The sequence below is a fragment of the Pipra filicauda genome, unplaced genomic scaffold, assembly GCF_003945595.2.
Source record: "Pipra filicauda isolate LSUMZ 115617 unplaced genomic scaffold, ASM394559v2 scaffold248_size1969534_pilon, whole genome shotgun sequence".
Classification (NCBI taxonomy): domain Eukaryota; kingdom Metazoa; phylum Chordata; class Aves; order Passeriformes; family Pipridae; genus Pipra; species Pipra filicauda.
Genome location: NW_024104363.1, coordinates 744,812 through 766,052, shown reverse-complemented (window position 1 = coordinate 766,052; position 21,241 = coordinate 744,812). Strand labels below are relative to the sequence as shown.

Here is a 21,241-nt window from a genome sequence, read left to right as displayed (position 1 = left end):
TCAACAACCGTCGTTGCACTAAACACAGTGACATGTACAGTGGCTGAGTCCCTGCTCCTGCCAGGATGCTGGCCAATTCTCATCCTGAGATTGCACCGTGGATGGGAGCACAGGGATTTCTGAACAAGAAAATTTTTACAGCTCAGAAAAGGATGTTCAGATGGTTTGTCCTCAGACTTGGAAGCACATAGGTTGTTTATCTTTCCCAGCCATCATCCTGTTTGGCCATCATCCACAGGCAAGATGATGTGATTGCATTTAGACTAACAATATAGTCTGTAACAGAGCTACAGAACAGCTGGTGCAGTCTTTAAAAATTGACAGCATGATGGGAGAAAGAGGCATTTACCCTTGGCAATTTTGAACAAAAAGGTATCTTTTAAAAAAAGTCCAAGTATTGGGCAGGCAGAGGCAAGAAGCCTGTCAAACAGGTTTTTCAAATGGTTTGCCAATGTAAAACATTTATCAGCTGTGATGTTACCTATATCTGGTCCTGGCCAAGGTCTCTTGGTGTGTACATTCTTGTTCACAGCACAGGGCACTAAATATTTTCCTGTTGCAGAGCTCTGGATCACCTTGCAGGTGCTTTTCTGGGAGTCAAGGTTTGGTATGCTTGTGTAGCAGAACTTTTGTCTCTGTAACAAAACAAAGGATATAAAGAATAAACATGTTAGACTGTTCTCTGTTACTGCTTTCAGATTGGTAGATTGGAAGTACTGCATGTCAAGATAAGTGACTGTTTCTTCCTGTGATTTATTCTTAAGGATGATGAATCAGCTGCAGGGTTAATAAAAATTGGAATTTTAATAGTGAAGATTTCTTTGATAGTATTGTCTGTGAGAAGATGTCTATAGAAATGGAAATTCTTTAAGTTCAAAGTATTACTGCAAATATTAAACATCTCTAGTGTACATCTGTCTCTGGTCTAGATGGTTTGTGGAGTTGGATATAGCTTGTGCTTGTGGAGTTGGTCAGTATAGTTGACAGATTATCTAATAGAGGAAAAAAATCACTCCCACAGTCATGAATATGCTTCAAACAGATCTCTGATTGTGTGTGTAGATATTTTGTCATAAATCACTTGTCAACTAAGTAGGATTAGGGTGATATTAAAAAGCTAGATTGGAGATCTGATGTAGAGAATTGTGCACACTGGAGCAGCAATGCATGAGTGATTCCAAGTTGAGCCTGTTATTAAGCAACAATAGATTTGAGACAGGATTGTAAGTACTTAACACAAAGAGGCCATGTAGTAAGTTTGAAAGAAGCTTAAAAGCTCTCCAAGAAATCTACCTTTTCTTTTCTCTCACATGTTTTCTTCCATGGAAATCTGTCAGAAAGTAGTTTTCTTTTTCTATGAAACATTAAGCTTAAAATAAGATGATTCCTATGACTGGAGTGCTGGAATGGAAGCGTACAGGCTCTTTAGGAAGAACAGGCAGAGGAGATGAGGTGGGGGTGTCAGTTACCCTGTATGTCAGTAACCAGCTGTGGGGCTCTGCTTGAGGATGAATGAGGAGCCAACCCAGAGCTTATGGGTCAGAATTAAAGGGAGGGCTGGGACAGGTAACTTTATAATGGGGTCCTGTTATAAGGAGCCTGACCAGGAGACCTTACAAGAAAGTTAGAGGGACTTTTTACAAGGGCATGTAGTGATTGGATAAGGAGAAATGGCTTCAGACTGTAAGAGGGTAGGTTTAGATACTAAGTAAAGAATTCTATGAGGGTAGTGAAGCACTGCAACAGGTTACCCAGAGAAGTTGTGGATGTTCCATCCCTGGAAGTGTTCAAGGCCAGTTTGGATGGACCTCTGAGCAACCTAGTCTAGTAGAAAGTGTCCTTGCCTATGGCAGGGGGCTTGGAACTAGATGATCTCTAAGGTCTGTCCCATCCCGAGCCATTCTATGATTTGTCCTATTGCCAGATGAGCTGTTGCTTTAAGAAGCATATGAAAGTTGTATGTAGCTACAAGAATCTCTTTTTCAGGAATAGGGAAGGTCAAACCTTACTTCTCTCTTCAGAGAACACACCAGATGTAGGCTGCTTAATTTAGGGGAGTTTTTCTTCTTGGAATTGTTCAGCTTTGTCAAAATGGAAAATATTTCTAGAAGATGTTTTATTCAAGTAAAAACTCTCTACCAGAGTGAGTTTGCTGTTTGGACAAAAGGGAGGGAAGCTCTTATTCCAAGAGTATTAGTCTTCACCTGAGACATGGACATCCAAATTGATCTGATTTTTTTTTTTTGTAGTTACAGAAATTCACTCACACACTCTCGCCCCCAGCCCCATTGAGTATTACACACTGCATCACTATGTACTGTCCTAATCTGAAGCTAAAATAGGGCATTACATCTCATTACCTGAAACCTTTACAGGCAATATGTCTACCAGTATAAACACCTATTCACCAGACTGACTGCAGAAGTGGCTTAGTGGAATTAGCTCAGAGCAGTGGAATAACTGATATTGCACTGCCTTATGGCAAGAGAAGATATCACCTTCTGGGTAGTCATTTTAAAGTAATGTAAAGAAAAACTCCTGGTATGCAGAGCATAAAAGTATTACAAAATACTATCAAAAGTAGTTGTTGTGGTAATTATGTTCATCTGTGTATCCTCATCACATGAATTTTTGAGCTTTGGCTTAGTGTCCTATTAGCTCAAAAATGACCCATAGAACCAAACTGTAGATTTGTAGCTAGAAGACACTACTAAGTAAGTGCTACTCACTCAATATCCTTTCGTATTCTTCATATTCTTTCCTAGAATGTAAGGCTCAAAGGTATCTTTACATTCACCTAGTCTGATGTCACTTGTAATATGAATCACAAAATACCAGCTGGCGTTTTCTGGTTCTTCACATGGTTGAATGCAAGTTTATTTATATATGTGTGTGTATATATGTATGTATATTTTTAGAAGTTCACTTAATACTGGTTTGATACAGAATTTTAGACTAGCAACTTAGTCTACATACTAATAATCATCCTACTTGAAAACATTTTCTTGATCAGTTTGAACTTTAAAGAAATCTCCCATGTTAAAAATGCATGTCAGTCCTTCCCTGTGTTCCTGGAGTGCAGTGCAAACTGTTAGTGGTTGTCTACCCAAAGTGCGGGGTTATTTACCTGGTTAATCTTTGTGTACAGTAGCAACTTCCTTTGCTTATCTTCACTATTTACCATTACCAAATGCATTGTAAAAAACTATTTTCCTTTTCTTTTTAGAACTTGGTAAAAGCTGCATTTCTTCTTTTTATTTCTTCATTTTTTCTCCTTTCAATTTTATCTGTGTGTCGCTTTTGAAAAATGTTTTATCAACACCAGCATGTGATGATTCCGCATGTAGTGCACATTTTATTTGGGAATGACTGTGGCCTAGTGCCAGCACTAAAATACATTTGAAGTTTTAAGAAATAAATCAAATGATATGATGATATACTTGGCTCTGCAATCCTGTCATGCATTTTGGCTGTTCCAAATCCATTGACTTATTTATAAAATTTCCCATATGACTTGGCACTTGAATCTGCAGCATTAATGTAGTCAGAAGTCTACATTCTGACCAAATCCACCTAGCAGCTGTTAAGAAAATAATACAGGATAATATTTCTACCCACTTAACTTGCAAATTAAAGATGACATCTTGAAAAGCCATTTCTCATTTCCTGCAATAGTAGCAATAACGCATTCTTAAAAGTAAATTTGTTATGACTTTCCAAAAACATCTTCAAGTGTTTTTGATTATATGCATTTTGTATTGTAAAATGACCTTTAGGCACCTAGTGCATACATTTTTTTGTGTCAAAGTAGATGGTAGATAAGTATTGCCCCACATGGAAATAATGAAAGCCAGATTCCTTCTTAGGAATTAGGATGGGGTTTATTTGAGTTTTGATGTCAGGAGAAATAAGTCAAAGCACCATCATCAGAAGTAAGCATGATTGTTCCTGGAATTCTTCTGAAAAAAAGATTGAAAGCCAGAAATTTTAATTCTTTATATATATAAATTTTGCTGTGGCCTGTGCATGTTTGTTAGAGCTAAGTGCAACAGAGCAAGATTGTGTTATGGTTTGGAAATTAGGCAAAAAATAACCATTTTGATTCTCGTAGGATATTTTGATCTTCATAGCATTAGACAAAAAGATAGGCTCTAAAACAGCAGCATGTAGTGGTCACTGAACATACCTTTCTGTGTGATGCAATCCTTGATCTATAAAGGTTAGAAGTACAGCACATCTTGCAGAGCTTTAAATACTAAACTGTGTTTGGCAGCTTCAGAAAGGAAATCATTCCTTTACTAGCCATCTGTCTCTGAGGCAAAACCAAAAGTATTCCCAACTTATATAGGCAGCTTATAGTAAAACTGCTGCTGAGTTGGACTCTCAGTTTACCTTTGTGAAGTAAGAATCGATCTGGGTCAAAACTCCTCAAAGTGGTTGTGCTCCTGCCCTTTGGCATGGGGACAGCAAGTGACAGTAGAATTCTTGAGTTATCAAGTGAAAGTTATCCACACACCAGAAAGGGCAACAGTGATGGATGGAGGACAGAGCAGGGATGCACAGGGAAAAATAGAGGGCTGGTGCTCAGGGGAGCTAACCAGTCTCTTCTGACTGATCTTAGCAGCATCTGGGGCACTGGATGCATCTTGACCTGTACTTTACGTAATTTTTATATAAAGTTTTATTTATAGGTTATATATATATTATATATATGGTGTATGTAGCCTGTATATAGTTTATATGTAACGCGTGTTGTGCAGTGCTTTGCTTTCCTTTGTCTGTGGGAAATTGCCAGAGTTAAATGGCAGTTTTCATTGCCTGTCTAACATTCATGACATTGTAAAATGAAATGTTATAGATAATAAATAGATAAATAATAAGATAATAAATAAAAAATATAGATAATAAATAGATAAAAAAATAGATCTGTATCCTTAAGGAACCCAAAAAACATTAGCAGTGTCCTGGAGTGCCACCATATAATAACTGTTTTCCTCTCCTGAATTGTTTGATATGCTGACAGAATGCATGCTGGATAGAAATCTAAGCTACTCCATTTACCTCTTTGCTTGTTACAACTACAGCATAAACCAGAATAACCTGGCTAGAGATTGTTATGCATAAAGCAGAAATGCAAATGAAAAAAAAAATCAGTTTTTGAAAGGTTTAGAGTACCTTCAAGTGTGATTTACTTAAATAATATTTAGTTATTTAATTACTGAAATGAGATGAGGGTTTTTTTAAAGAAAAAAATAAGTGGAATTTGGTAAAAGTACTTCTTCAAATAAAAGCGAGTTTCAATTGGTGCACATCTACTAAAAAAATAAAGATGCTCCTCAGCATATTTGTTTTGTAAGGGTTGATGTACAACAAGAAGTATCTTGTGACTTTAGTCCAACCTCAGCCCTCAGGTATCTAATTTCATCTTCTGTTTTCTCTGAGAAAAATTATGTAATACAGTTCATTTTGAACATTGTTTGGGGTGACTTACACTCCCACATTTTTCTTCATGCTGTACAGTACTTTATTTCCTTACTGAAAAGGCTATGAAGATACTTTCTTCCAGCATGGAATCAACTACAAGTTACATAGAAAATGAGCAACAATTTATTTGTCATCCTTTTGTAATTGTTTTGCAATGAACTTTTCATAATTGAGTATAATTGAGTACTAATCCTAGTGTTGTTTGAGCATTTCTGGTAAACTGGAATGTGTTGCATCTGCTTCTCTTTCAACTACTGTGGGTTACTCTTTCTCCACTTAAGAAATCTCTGGGGCGAGGAAGTCTTGAGTGGACAGGCTGTTTTATCCTCTGCCTATTTAACAGCAAGATTTTGCGACCTTAAGACAGTTCCCAGAGGGTGAAGCATGAGAAGTGCACTTGGCTGTGCTGATGTTGAGGAGGCAGGGGCCAGTACCACATCAGGGGAAGGGGAAGGCCATGGACGCTGCTCGTGACAGGGATGAACTGTGTCATTTCTTGGAAGATGTAAAGCGAGGAAAGGGAAGCAAATTGAATAGGCTTTGGCAATGGTCCCAAACAGGTTGAGGAGGAGAATTAGCCACGTTAATGATTAATGATTGCAAAGCTCATTCAGCTTGAAAAGTACTTTCTATAAGTGCTAAGTGCTGGCATTAAAAATGTATGCATTTTCATTTTAATCCACACTTGGCGTCTGCAAATGGAGAGGAAAGGGAAGAGCCAGCAGTGTCATTATAGCAGCACTAATACCTCACTACAGCTGAAATTACAGTTTGTCAAGGCACACAACCTAGAATCTGGGTCTTGCAGAGCTCAGCCTGTGGTGATTGCTGCCCGTGGTTCTCTTCAACTGCTCCACCAGCTGCCTTGAAGAGCTTAAAGTGAAGGCTTGGAAACCTGCAAATCAAACATTTACTAAGTGAACAGTTGTCTTTATTAAGTCCCTATTGATGAAGAGAAAGACGTAAACTATAGTCTGTCACATATGGATTTCTCTGCACAATTAAAAATTTTCAAGGTGTCAGTTTTCTGTCTCCTTTCTTTTTCAAAAAATAGACCTGTTTTCTCTACTGAGTGGGAGACACAGGGAAAGGGGACTCTAACAGAAATTATTTGTTGTACTATCGAGGTGGTGGCATGCTGCTACCAGAAGAGCTGTGGACCAGAGCAGCAAAGACTGCTTGGGCAGGAAGTGAAGTTTTTGCTGCAATCAAGCTGTGAGCTCTAAAACCTAGAATACTGTGTTAATACAGGTCTCTGAAAGGAGCTGAATAGACAAATCAAGAGGCAGAAGAGAAAAATAGGCTCAAAGTCTGGACCTTAACAGCTACAAGCTGCATGCTTGAGAGTCAGGCTAAAAGGTGCTCATCGATGGTGTGGCTGGAAGGAAGAAACGGTTTTGTGCTCTGATGTGCAGTTAGGCACGCCAGCCTTGGCAAGGTCAGTGCAGCCCTTTGCCTTCCTAGGCTGGTGGTGAGTCAGCAGCTGCATACATTTTGCAAGTGTTTTGTGGAAATGGTAACTGAAGTCCCTGTTTTGCCAGTTTGCTGCAGAGTGTGTAATTGTTCTTGCCTCCCACACAGCTGGATGCTGAGCTTGTTTCATATCTTCATTTCACTCTGCTGTTGGTCTAGCCTCTCTCTTTATTTAAACATCTGGTAACAGGGAGTTAGGGGACTCCTGTAGTTGATTTGCCACTGCCAGCTGAGCTTACAAGCAGGGTGAGAACACTGTGGGGTGACCCATCCGCTGGGAAGAAGACCCTGGTTTACTCTTTCTGTGTAATGTTGGGCTGGTGGAAGTTGTAGAGAGAAGAGTCTCTGTCTCTATCATTCCCTTGCCTTCCCAGCAGACACCTATGCATTAGCTCTCACCTTCATGTGGAAAGGGTGGAGGTGGAAGGGGGTAGTTGCTCTTCAAGAATAACAAGGTTTGGTCTTAATTTACCCTTGGTCAAAAATACCTTTTTTTCTATCTGTTTTGTTGACTGCCGTGCTGTGCGCTGCTGTGATAGAGGCTACATTTTCAGTTATGACTTAGGTAAAGCACTGTGGTTGCTAGGGGAGAAAAGTATTAGTATTACCAATATTTATTATTCAGTCCCCATGGAAACTGTAGTTCTTTGGGGAGTCCTAATTCTCACATTTTTCCTTCTTATGGAAAAGATATCTCTTTAACCATGAAGTTCAGATATTATTTTCTAGAACAATGAAGGCAAGATACACAACTCCCTTTGTGCTCTGATATGCTTGACAGATGTTTGTCTTTGAGTAGTTATTGGGAGTTACTGCTTACTAAGCTATGTTGTGGCTTCTAGTCACAAGGATTTTTGGAATGTCTAATTTTATCATGATGTTTTATTTTTTTTTTCCCTTCCTCTTTGCTCCCTGTTCAATTTGTCCTTTTCCCCATTATTGTTATTTTTTTTATTTGCAACATATTTGAATTTGATGAAGAGTTATTTGGTTAACAGTTGGACTCAGTGATCTTAGGGGTCTTTTCCAGCTTAAGTGATTCTATGATTTGATGGGGAAATGAACTTTACTGTTTTCTGCTTAAAGGTATAACTGGCAAAAGCTGTAAAGCCCATGGCTGTAAAAGGGACACCGTAGTACCTGTTTTTGCAAAGTTTGAGTTCTTCCAATTTTCAGAGGAAAGTTGTTAGAATACTGAGTGATAGTGAACTTGGTGGGATAGTGAACTCAGTCTTTGGCTGTCTTACAGTGCCTAAAACAGTATGTGGAACTGTTAATCAAAGAAGGTCTAGAAACAGCAATCAGCTGCCCTGATGCTGCCTGCCCAAAGCGAGGTCACCTGCAAGAAAATGAGGTAGGTATGCTGTTACTGCAAATGGAGTGTTTTCTTGTCTTTACAGAATGTTTAAATGCGTCTTGCTCTTTATGTTATAGCTTCCATTGTTGACAAGACATTGTTTTAATAATTCCTCAAAGGTCAAATATTTTATCTCCGTTTGTTTAAAATTAGTTAGATTATTGCTGCTCCTAATTGGAAATTTGTCTTTGTTTTACTTCCTTCAACAGATTGAGTGCATGGTTGCATCAGAAATCATGCAAAGATATAAGAAGCTACAGTTTGAAAGAGGTAACACATATAACACTACCCATTGAAGACTGTGAGAATGGTAGCATTCCAGAACAATCCTATAAATCAGAATCTGTCTCTGCATATGTTCATGCAGTAGCATTGTGCATTAATTGTTTGGTCATCACAAAAAAAAGAAAAAATCAAAACCAAAACCCAAAAAGTAGTTGTTTCTGTTCTTGCCTGTGTGATTCCCAGAACTACAGCACTCTGGCAATAAACGAAGGAAAGAAAATTGCTATGTATTATATTGCTATATAACTAAGAGAGGGAGTGACTTCTATTTTGAACTTTGCTGTTTAAGTTGACTGTAGGGCCTGGAGAGGTTGACTGACCTCTTTCACAGAGTCAGCATTATCTCCTGGGATGGCATCTGGTGCAGAATTACTAAGCAGTTCTATGTGTAGTGTGTAATGATATAAGCATTAATAAGGTTCGTGTTAAGCTGACTGCATGCCTATCAGGATGTGGAATGGAGTGGTCATAGAGAACTTAAGGTTTTGCTGAGGGCAGGATCCAGCCTAGAAACCACTGAAGTAATTTAATTTTTTATTTATTTAGTTAGTTAGTTATATTGTCTTCAGTGGGCTTTGAAACGTGAAATGACTTACCTGTAAGAAACCTTCAAGAAAGAGATGAAACTCTATGAGAGTCTTATGCCATTGTTAATCATGTGGTCACATTAGGGCAGAGGCCAACTTGAAATAAGAATCCTAATGGGCAAGGCACTGTAAAAACACTTTCTAATGGGTTTTACCTCCATAGTATATGCTGTGCTTAATTTGAAGTACATCTGAAAAGAAAAAAAATCTCATTCTCAGAACAAGTTTAGTTCAGTGAATGAAAGTGGGCAATTAATTCGGACTTGTAAAGCTCACTTTAGTTTGGTGTCTTTAGTTTGGAAAACAGGCCAGGTTTATGTCTAAGTGGGTAGCATAAATTAAAAGACTCCTTTTGAAAACTTGTGTCTTCAAAAACCCTGCCAGCCAACCTCAGCTGGAATGCACTGTTGTGGAAGGCCAGTCTTGTATCCGCCTTTGAATTTTGTTCTTTTATGTCCCTTTGCAGAAGTGCTTTTGGATCCATGCCGGACTTGGTGTCCGTCCTCTACTTGCCAGGCAGTTTGCCAGCTCCAGGAATCAAGCCCACAGGACCCCCAACTGGTCCAGTGCAAAGTGTGCGACATTGAGTTCTGCTCTGCTTGCAAATCTAATTGGCATCCAGGTCAAGGCTGTCAAGAGAACATGCCAATCTCTTTTCTTCCAGGAGAAACAAGGTAAAGTATTGCAAAAGATCAAGTATTTAGAAACTAACACTCAATTATTGAACAAATCGGATTATGAATAGTAAAGAGGCATTTTCCTGGTGTTTTGTTCTAAAGCTGTTTCCTTTTCTTAGTCGTTCCTGTTCTTTTAATGCCATATTCCAAAACTGAATAGCTCTTGGCAGCCTTGTTCTTTGCCACCATTCCCAGCAAAGCACAAAGGAGCTGCTTGGGCCTTCGGCCTTTTGCCCCAGTGGGAAAATATGACATCCAGGCAGCTCATGAGCTTCCTTGAAAGAAGATCTTGTTACTGCTGCTCTCCTGGACAATGTGCGGATCAGTAACATCATGCCAGACGGTGATTTTTAGGATGCCCTGTCAATCATCCTAACTGCTGCACATTTGGCCCATGATCTTAAGTTTTGTTTCAAGCAGTTTCCCATGGCATACTGCAGCCACTGAATAAGAAAGGCTGTTGTGCATGTGTTCCACTTCATGTTTGGGCTTTTTCAAAGATTGTATCGCAGGTCAAGGCATCAATAAAGCCCTGCCCAGCCTTGGACTTAGTTACTCCTCACTTGTCTTCTTTCAAGCCTTACTGTAACAGATGACTAGCTAGGATGCTGTCACGACAAGTTCCTGATCAAATATACTAACTTTTGCGCATGCTTTTGTGTGTGTTTGACAAGAACTGAAGCTTGCTAAATTTCATGGCAAGGTAAAAAATGTCATCTATTTTTGCTTAGTCTTTTTGTTGCTCTTAGTTAATTATTTCACACTTTATTTTTCACTCCACTGAGTAAAAGTTGATTTTTTTCATTATTTTGGAGCATAATGGGCCGGTAGCAACTTGTACTACAATGCATTTGGAGTTTCATATGCATTTTATGGATGCAAAGCAGTTTTCTCTAATGCAGTTGCTCCTAGTGTAAGTAATTAGTGTGTGTTCTTTTATCCTGCTGTTGGGTAAACCAATCAATCAAGTGTCAGTCCTGTTTTCCAGCAAACTGTTGATTCCCCATCAGTTATTCTCCACTGGCAGTTGCTTCAGGAATTGTCATTTCTTAAGATACATTTTAGTTATTAGTGTGCATAAAACCTGCGTACAGTAGAAAGCTCCCCAAGGGAAATAAATGTTCTTCCAGTGTTTCAACATTCCTGTGTGTTCTGCTCACTATATGAGGGGACACCTGTGGTTTTTACACAGTTGTGCAAGACGAGTCGATGCTGATCCTAACTCATGAACAGTGACTTGTTAGGACTGTGTCAACAGGGACAGAGATAACTCTGGAAGGATGACATGCCCCCAGAACCTTATGGTTCTTTATTTGGAGGGAAATTCCTAGGGAGGATCCTCAAGGAGGGCAGAGATAAGTAATCTCTCCCTAGTGCCCAATCCAAAGGAATATGGTCTGGTCTTATTGTGCAATCAAGGGATTGTTCCCTTTTCTGAGAAAGAAGGGAGAAAAAAGGAAAATGACCTAGAGTTACAAAACATTTAGATGTGACCTAGCTGCTCATCTGCTACATTCCAGGAGAAAACAGTTTAATATCTATTAGTATTACTAGATAACAAAAACAGTTGGAAAATATGTGGTAAAGAAAATATCCTAATGTTTATGTAGACATTGTAGTCATTAAACATCTTTTCCAGAGATATGTTTCAAAAATAGTGTATAGCCAAAATATCCGAATAATAAAATTCAGTTTAATACTTGAATCTCTAGTAAGTTCTCTTTTTTTTTTTTTTTTTTAACAAAAAAGCAGGCTTGCTTTTGTAGCAGAGTTCTTAGACGGTCTTCTCTAAACTGACATGGCCACATATCTTACTGATTTCTCACTCTCTCCCACAGTTCAGTTTTTAAAATGGAAGATGACAACGCTCCAATCAAACGCTGTCCAAAGTGTAAAGTTTACATTGAAAGAGATGAAGGCTGTGCCCAAATGATGTGTAAGAATTGCAAACATGCCTTTTGCTGGTACTGTCTGGAATCTCTTGATGTGAGTATATGCCATGCACTCTGGCTCTCAGAAGCCTAGAAGTTCATTGCTTTGCCATGTGGCTGTCTCTTTAGTGAATTAAATAATAGCTCACTAGCTTTTGGCCACAACCCACCAGAGCTGTTGCTGGAAATTTGATAGGATTTATATGCTCTGTTTTACTTGTCTGACCTGTGTGATTTTAGCATTTGCTCTGTGTGTGTGTCAGTAAATAATTATCAAAAAGTAAAATGTTATGAGAATAATCTGTTTACAATCTATATATGGCAACTAACATGGAGGAGGGGCATTGCTTTTTCTTCAGTACTTATTTTTCAGTGGTGCCCTTCTTGAAGGAGATACAGGGATGAATGTAGCAATGCTATTAGTCTGAGGAAGTTTTAACAGATAAACTAGATTTGGTGTGTCAGTAACAGTCAGATTTGTTTACCATTCATTGTATTCTGTGAGACAAGAAATAGATCTGACATAGGAAAAAGAACACAATACTCTCCCAACACGAGGAATTTATCATCTATAAGCTGTTGCTGTCATTTGTTTATATTTTTTTAAATCAACCTGTTATCATGCCCAAGGATCAGAGTATATACAACATCTGTTTCCATGTTATCAGTTTTACTTTACAACATTGTTAACAATAGCAAAGGAAGTTAGGTTCCCAAAAGCTACTCTGACGACTCAAATCCTGTGGTTGTCCCATTTGAATACTTTAATAACAGTCCTCAAGTCACAGGCTTCTCACATGCTCAGATAAAAAGCAGCATTCCCTTGGTACTAAGCCTGCTGTCTTGGCTGGTTTGTGTGAGGATGGCAGGACTGATAGGGACATAATATCTCAAAAGTCTGTATTGTCTTTCTTCTGTTCTTTAACTAGTGAAAGGAATCAACTTTGGGAATTTTGCAGTACAAGTATTCATTTTCCTTTGTTCTTTCTCTGTGAATGTAAAATATATGCAATAGTCAGCTTATCTTCTTGGATCTTCTTGCTAAACTCCATGCTAGCATTTAAATATGCAGCTTGAGAGCCTATATATCTATAACTGTAAAAAAAGTGCTTTGGAAAGGTTAGACCTGACCATATCCACCTGTTTTTATCTTTCTATTCAATTCCCGGTTTTAGGTTCTTAGGATATGGTATTTTGTAACTTGAAGAATTTCTGTTTATTGCCTACCTTCTCATTTAATATTTTGTAGGATGATTTTCTCCTTATACATTATGACAAAGGACCTTGTCGAAACAAGCTGGGTCACTCCAGGGCATCTGTTATCTGGCACAGGACACAGGTAAAGCTCAGATCTTTGACAGCAGTAGACCTATACAGAGCTTTTATAGTGTCTTTGTTTGCTTTACTCATTTTACACCTTAGGGTAAAATTCTGTGCTAAATGGTAACTGATTTTCATAGCAGATTTAAAGAGGGCAGTAACTTGGAGAGGAACAATTAGTTCTTCAAGAGAGGACACTCCTTGACAAAAAGCCACTGAGAAGGAGGAAAGGTACATTTGCAGAGCCACTTTAGTACCAGCCCTGATATGTTCTCACTGAACCTGGAGGACAAACTAGGTTGCCACCATCCATATTATTGACAGGAAAGCTCTTCTTGCAAGGGATCTTTAGGTCCAGATCCAGAACTGGAAAAAGGAATTAGCTTCAATACAGTCCGTATCTTGCTATGGACTCCATTTGACTCATTGGTGTAGGTTGAATAGAAAGTAACCCTGAAAGCTTATCAGTAGTTTCAAATACAGGTTAAAATTGACAGTTGTAAAGAGTGTGGGAATAGCTCTTGTAGTCTAGATTCAGTGTGGCTGGACTCAGCAGGAATGCAGTATAAATGCTAATGTGTGATTTGGTCCAATCTACTGCCTTTACAGTCACTTCAGAGATACAGGGATAGTGTATCTGAGTCATCTCTTCCTAAACTGTGTGCCTGTAAAAAGCTACCGTAACTCGAGATGAAGTACTTTTCTTGAAGTACAGATTCCTTTCATTTGAGCATAAGCCCCAAGTCTATAGAATAACCCTCAAGTCTGGACAAACAGCTAAACTGAAATAAAAGAAGGGTCTCACCCCTCTCCTTTCACATGCACCACTAAGTGACTGAGCTATGGACTGGGTTTTGCTTGGCTTAGCCATTGGTATCTTAGGAAGTGTATGGGTACATTAAGCTTGCTTGATACACGTGTAATATGAAGCAATTAATCTGATAGTTGGAATCTGTTCTAAGCCACCGCAGTTTGTGCAAATATGTTTAATACACAGTATGTTTGATCAAGTCATTGTTGAGAAAGGAAGTGATCATTCTCTAGCAGTCAGGATATAATTCTGCTGAACCCACTGAAGCCAAATCAACACTGCAATTGTTTCCTTATGTTAAGTTTCTTTGACTAAGTTGTTTATTCTTAGATTTACCCAAAGTAAATTGAGGTCAGCCTTTGATTTGTTGTTTGTAGGTTTAAAAAAATATTGGTTTTGGCCAGAGGAAATGACTTGATACTGAATAAGGCAGCAATGTCTTCAGAAGGCGAACAACCAAGTAGAAAATAAATAAGTAATACTCAGTAGTCAGTTTTATTTAAAAATAAACAAATGAAAACCACACACGCACACCCCAAAAATCCCCCACAAAACCCCAACCAAACAAAAAGAAAACCAATACAACAAACAAAAATGAAACTTGATGATTTTTTTTGATGGCATATTGAGGCTGAAAGGAAGGTGTAAATAGATATTTAATTTTAATTACCAGTAGTCAGTCTGGTCCATTGAATTGCTTACTTCTAGCTTGGCTCTGTCTGACCACTGCACTCAACCTGCACTACAAGGAGCTAGACAAGGGCATGCTGACTCCAAAAAGCAACACAGCAATAGTTGCAGCTCATGTTTTTTTAAAGATGAGAATTTAGCTTTGGTTTATATCTGTGAGAAATAATGCGAAGATTAGTAAATGGAAGTTGCAGCCAATTGTCAACGCCACCAAAAAAAAAAAAGAGTTATGAAACGTACCCACCTCTGAAGCTGAAAAAGAAATTGCTCTTGGGAAGAAATAAAATTGTTAGGACAATGAGGTTCGAACTGCATATCCCTGGACAACCAGAATCCAGGAGTGCCGGAGCCAGGGATGGTGAGCGCTGTCCCACAGCGCCATCTCCCGCAGGCACCTGGCCCTCTCACCCTGCCAGAATTCCCGGAGTGGAGTGATGGCAAAACGATGTGCAAGGTAATCAAAATGCGAAATTGCCCGTGGCCAGCAAAAGTGCTAGTGGATTGTCCCATCTATACCATGGCCAATTAAATATTTGCCAGCTAATTGGAGTGGCATATCTAGCGCTGATTTAGAAGAATTCTTAATGAATGCTGCACTCTTAATTTCATTTTGCCTTCTGTTGTGAGGTTTTGCTATGAAATTAGCATTCCACTCCTGCCTTCATTATTCAAAATTATTCACAGGCACTCTTATGTGAATAAATCTAAATTATTTTCTCAAATAATTTGTGGGCATATCGTTGCAGCATCACTCTTACAGCTGCCTATGACAAATGGGGAACTTTCTCGGGCAATGAACCTCAACTTGAATGTTTTTCTAAATAATTTTCCAAATTTCAACTTTGTAGAAGTTATTAGTTTGGCACACTGACAGGATGGGTAAGTCTGTGGTCCTCTTCCCATGCTGGGAAGAGGGCAATTAATAAATGTCAGTGAAAAAATGCTTTTAGAAAGAGTTAGGTCTTGTCCCCTGAAGCAGCAGGATGAGCTTAGGTCTGACTGCAGAAAACCATTGCATATGCGAAGTCCTCCTATAATCTGTAGTGTTTTTAATCTGTGACTGAAATTCCTAAGCTTTTGAGTGGTCATTTGCTTCATTAGTTGTTTGAGGTATAGGAATACTCAAAAAGGCAAATAGCCATCTGCATCACATTTTGTGATGGAACCGAGTTGTGTGTAGTGGTTCTGACTGGAGCCATGAAACATGAACATTCTGCATTCCCTCGCATTTACTGGTCGCAGGAGCTGACTGCAGTGTACACCGGGAGCGAGTCCTGGCTCCGGTAAGGTCAATGGCGTTTGCTGAGGTCTTTTTGACAGACACTGATGATACACTGGTGTCAGCAGGCACAGAATCTAGGCAATGCTATCCCTGACACAATGTTATCCCTTTTTCTTGCAGGTGGTAGGAATTTTTGCAGGATTTGGTCTTCTACTTTTGGTGGCCTCCCCTTTCCTTCTACTTGCTACACCATTTGTTCTGTGCTGCAAGTGCAAATGTAATAAAGGAGATGATGACCCTCTACCTACCTAGTCTGGGAAAAGATTGGACTCATCACGACATGTGTTTTTATTTTATTGTGCTGTTATGTTTCTCTCTTGCACTTACATTGCTGTAGCCTTACTTGCCCCATTCTGCTTTTCATTGACACACAGTCTTGGTTCCAGGAACTGTTGTTATCACTGTTATATAGATCACTTGATAATAGACAAGAAGGGTAACAGAAGGCAAGTTTGGTGCTAAAGGGAGACCACGGACCTGGGTAGCTACCTGAAATCAAGAGGTGATACTGCTAAAAATAATGCAAAAAGTTGGTGCTGCCCTGCTAGTGGACTGGGAACTGTACTGAACAACATCAGCAAAACAAGCTGAAAAAGCATACAAATATAAACTTCTGCATATCTGTTCGCTTCCAGATTTGGTGTCTTATTCCTGTATATATTTAAGTTGCCTATCATTTATATCAGATAGTCAACTTAGTGTGACTTTATTATGTTTATTACACATTGGTTTTGTTAAAACCATCACAATGTCCTTTCTAGTACCTATTCTTCCAAGTATAATAAAATTAGTAAGGTGCATATAGGCCATCCTATGCCTTTCTTGAAATTTGGGGAGGGTTAGAGGGACAAAGTTCATCCTGCTGCCTTCCACAAATTTTGTCAAGTCTTATAAGAAATTTGTTTGATTAAAAGCTACATTTTAAAATTAATTGATGAGGCTGTAAGGTTGAGTAGTGACACAAACCTGCTATCTAATCAAGGTTCTTTTAAAAATTCATTGATGGTATTGATTACCACTGGACCACTAGTGTTTTTTTGAATTGTTATTTTTTGCTGTTGTTTAGGGTTCTGCTACACTTATAGGGCTACATAACTTCTAATCCAGGTATCTTAATCTTTTTATAGATACATAAATATATATATATATAATCCTATTTAAACCAAATGTGTAAATAACTGTGCTATTGAAATATTTTGGAAGTTCAGGATATATTGCTTCTGTCTTTAGGGCAATTATTTAAAAATACAGGACTAACTTTAATATTTAGCAGACTCTTGGGTTATCAATGAATCTTCCCTTTTAAATATAAAAATACATCATGATTATCCCTGTATAATTATCCCTGTAATAATAAAATGCCTGGGATATATGTGGAAGTTCTACTTTACATTTAAACTAGTTAGCCCATTTCAGAGTTAATATTGTATATGTGGTGTATTGTGTTAATAACAATACTGTAACAAAATAAGGTTTTATTTGAAAAATAATCACTTGATAGTTTTGCAGTATTCAGTGCTGTGTTTTCAGAGTAGTAAAGTGTGCTAGCCAACATGCTGCATCATTGTGGTTTCTCTTTAGAAATATTTTATTGAAAACCATTTTGCTTTGATTTTAAAGCCTACAAGAATTTGACTGATAACTGCTTGCCATGAAATACGAAGCACCTGAAACAATGTGTATATCTGTAGTACTGAAGGAAAACATTCTTTCAACTGGCTTGAGGACTGAAGTCTGACTGCATTTTTGTCATCATCATTTAGTTCTGTGCATCAGCAATGTACTGAGGTGAATGAATATCTTGAAGCCAGAATAACTTTACACTGAAAATGTCTTAAGACCCTTAAATGCAACTACTTCTGTCTGCTGTCACAGACTGGGAATGTGTTTTCATAGCTCAAGCATAAAAATTTACTCTTTAGCTTTTGTTTTACAGTCTATCTGTTAATAAAAATACTGTAGGGCGCAGTTTTGAAAAGGGCCGCTGTCTTTTTATAAAACTATTCTCCTCCCCCATATTCCAGGTTTAATGTTATTTAAATTCAAACTGTGTCTAACCACAGATTTTACCTCTAGGAGCTGGAGGTTGTCTGTAGTTCACTTATTTGTCTTGATTTTAATGAGTTCAGCCACTAAAATGTGAAGAAAAAGGATAGCTGGTTTCCAGCAAATATGAACTCCTTGTGATATCTTCAGATTGTTTATGGCAATGCGCAGTTAAGATCTTTTGTTACCTGAGTATTTTTAGTAGTCTAGAATTTGTTATTAAAAATTGCTTTGTTCTTAAAAAATATCTGTAGTGAAGACTGGGTAGTGCATTTGATCACTGTTTGCCAGCCCCTAAGCGTGTCTGAAGCACTGCTGAGTTCAGCAGGCAGTGAAGTGCTTATCTCCCTCTGGCTCTGGCATCAGCTCAGTCCATCTCCCAGAGGTATCCCAAACCAAGCACCTGGGTTGTCCTGAGTCATATCTTCACTGTGCAGAAAACCTTCTGTGAAGGATTCTGAGAAGGACAGCTTCCAGCAGGTAAGCTTGAACTGTGGCCCTTCCTGCATGGCCCTGTAATTCTGTTTAACTGGAGAAGAATTAAAACCTGGACAACAGGATGTAAAGACTTCATGGGTTATTAATTTTCTAATTGGCGGCACTAAGAGATTCTGCTGTATTGTGGCTGTGACTCTGATGACCACACATGTGTACTACTGGGGTCATAGTAAACAGTAGAGGTTCAGTGCCCTGTGAACAGTATTAGAGTGTCCTGGTATGATGCGGTTTGTTTTCTCTATGCCTTTCTTAGCCTTTATGTGTCAACACAGCAAAACTTGTTTCCCAGAGTATTGTGTGGCCAGTTAATAATCAATGTCAGAATTAATGCATTTCCAAATTTAAAACAAAAAGGAAAGAAAAATGTCCTTTCCAAATACAGATATTTTTTAAATAATAATTTATAATTGATGCTCACAGGTAACATTATATATAATGGGAAAACTATGTTAGTATATCTCTGATCTCAATGCACTTGAATTGCTACTGGAGGTTTTTATGACGCAGCTCTTATTTCACATCCTGGCTGTTGGGATAGACTATATGCTTACATATATTTAACAAATACCTAGTCTTTTCAGGTTTGCTAAATGTCATTCCATCTGTATGGAATTTTTTTTTTTTTGTTGTCATTATTTTATTTTTTGTAATGCTGATTATTTGGTTTCAAAGTAGCAACTTTTGGTGGTAAGGTATTATATTCAGAGTGTTTTAATGTTACAGCTTATGTTGATACTGTGACATTAAATACTCTGAAATTGAATTGTAAATACATTATTTCAAACTCTGACATTTAAATGCCCTGCCATGGAAAAGTTAATGTTTGTTTCTGCTACTTTTCAAATGAAATTACAACAGCTATGGCTTTTTAGATTTTTCACCAGAAAAATAGGTATCACAATATGATTTCTGTTACATTTTTATGGTTATGCTATCATTTAGGGTTTTGCATTAACACAGAATATTCTGAGGTGGAAGGGACTCACAACAATCATCGAGTCCAACTCTGAAGCGAATGACCCATTCTTAAATACTGTTTTTAATGGAGTTTGTGACAGTACTTCATTTGCATGTTCTGGATGAAGTGGTGTCATGTCTAGTGAGTGTTGAGTCCCAACTCCAGAGGCTTTGGATGTCCCTAGGCTTGCCATTCATCAGTTGGGCTGAAGTCAGTCCTGAGAAAGAGAGCAGGAGCACAGCCCACATTAACTTCAATGATGATAGCTTTGGGTTTTCCCCCACATTGGACAAGTCACTTATCTCCTTTTATCTCAATTTAACCATCCTTTTAATGGATGAACCAATGTTTGCCTACTTCATAAGAGGGCTGTGAGGGCAAATTAATTAGGTTTGAAGCTCTTCAAGAGTTTGTGATGAATGTTATATATAAAAGCTTACTATTGTTTTATGTTATTATTTCAGTTTTATTCATGTTGGCAGTCATCCTGAAGTCTCCTCCTACTGACTTTAGCATGTCAAGAATTTGGGATGCTTTCCCTCACATACCAAATAGCATGATCTTTCCTCAAATACTCTGGTTTATGAATTAAGCAAAATCCCAAATAACAGCTTACTGGATCAAATCTCAGCTTATATTTGATCTCCTGACAAAAGTAGTGAAAAGCCCTCATTTGTGGAGCTGACGGGATAAAACATTCACAGGTCAGAAAAGTATGAAGTGCTTTTTTTTTTTAAATATTATGACCAGGAAGATAAAAATTAAGTTCTGTGCATTTCATCTGTAGGCCTTTTACTGTATAGGAATAAATGTTTTTAATGCAGGCCCAGTGAGGTGCAGCTTGCATAAAGCTTTGTGCAGGTTTGCTTTTCCAAAAGCCAAAGTTTGTACATTTCACATACATAATCTGAAAGCCTGAGGAAAACAAGTAGAATGCGGTTGTTACTAAGTGATATTAAGGACATAAAAAACCCCTGTATCAGCGCTTAATTGCTAATGCACTTATACTAAGTAAGGCATGCTGTTTGTGTTTAGAGCCCTGTGGTCTTCATTATTGCTTTGATTTGTGTATCTCTTATAAGAATGTCAGGAACATTAGGTACAGGTACGTGGTCCATAACTGAACCTTTCTTGCTCATTTTATCATGATGTATTTTAAACTTGTATAGGGATAAGCATGAAGGAGTCATGCATATGTATAAATAATGTATTTGACGAGTGTAAAAATAGTTCTGTTGATGTATTTGAAATGTAAGTACATTTTGTGCCACTAACACTGTGATGTATAAAAGAGCTGTTGAATGCCTTTTAATGTGGTGTTTTGTACTTTGAATCATACTGAAGATTTTAATTTGTAATTTCAATAGATATTTTAAATGAGTGTGTCTCCTGTGATTCTTCATAGTGACTTATCAGCTCTATACCTCTGCTAAAGAAAAGTACTTTTATAGGATTCCCTGGGCTTCTCTGCCTCTCAGTCTTTCAGAGCAAACACAGACTGGAGACCTCCTGCGGCACTTCTGGGCATAACTGTGATTTCTGACTCACCGTCTTCCAGTTTAGCTAAAAGAGGGAATCTGTGTATCTCTAGAGCTAATTTTACCCACAGCTGGGTCTTTGGTCCAGCTCCTGTTGCAGTCCACTGGTGGACGCTCTAGGCAGGTGAATGTGCTACCCCAAGGATCACTCTGAGGAGTGTGTATATTCTTGCACCACAGGTTTAGATCTGGTGGAGATGGCTGTGAAGAGCTTGTGTTCCCCTCAGTTTGGTCATGCAGAAGTGAAACTGTTAAAGGCAAAGCTCAATCTCCTGAACAACAGAGCATAGTTAACTCTGACAGT

General features: G+C 38.3%; 1 protein-coding gene across 2 annotated transcripts in view; it reads left to right on the top strand.

Moving 5' to 3' along the window:
• Positions 1-20,779, top strand: part of RNF144A (ring finger protein 144A) — a 64,976-nt gene extending 44,197 nt beyond the window's left edge. For both annotated transcript variants that reach the window (XM_027737437.2, XM_027737435.2), the window contains 6 exons: positions 8,207-8,311; positions 8,524-8,584; positions 9,653-9,860; positions 11,702-11,849; positions 13,044-13,133; positions 16,018-20,779. In XM_027737437.2, coding sequence (XP_027593238.1) covers positions 8,207-8,311; positions 8,524-8,584; positions 9,653-9,860; positions 11,702-11,849; positions 13,044-13,133; positions 16,018-16,149 — 744 coding nt within the window. In that variant the 3' untranslated portion in view covers positions 16,150-20,779. The remainder of the gene's footprint in view (positions 1-8,206; positions 8,312-8,523; positions 8,585-9,652; positions 9,861-11,701; positions 11,850-13,043; positions 13,134-16,017) is intronic.
• The last annotated feature ends 462 nt before the right edge of the window (positions 20,780-21,241 follow it).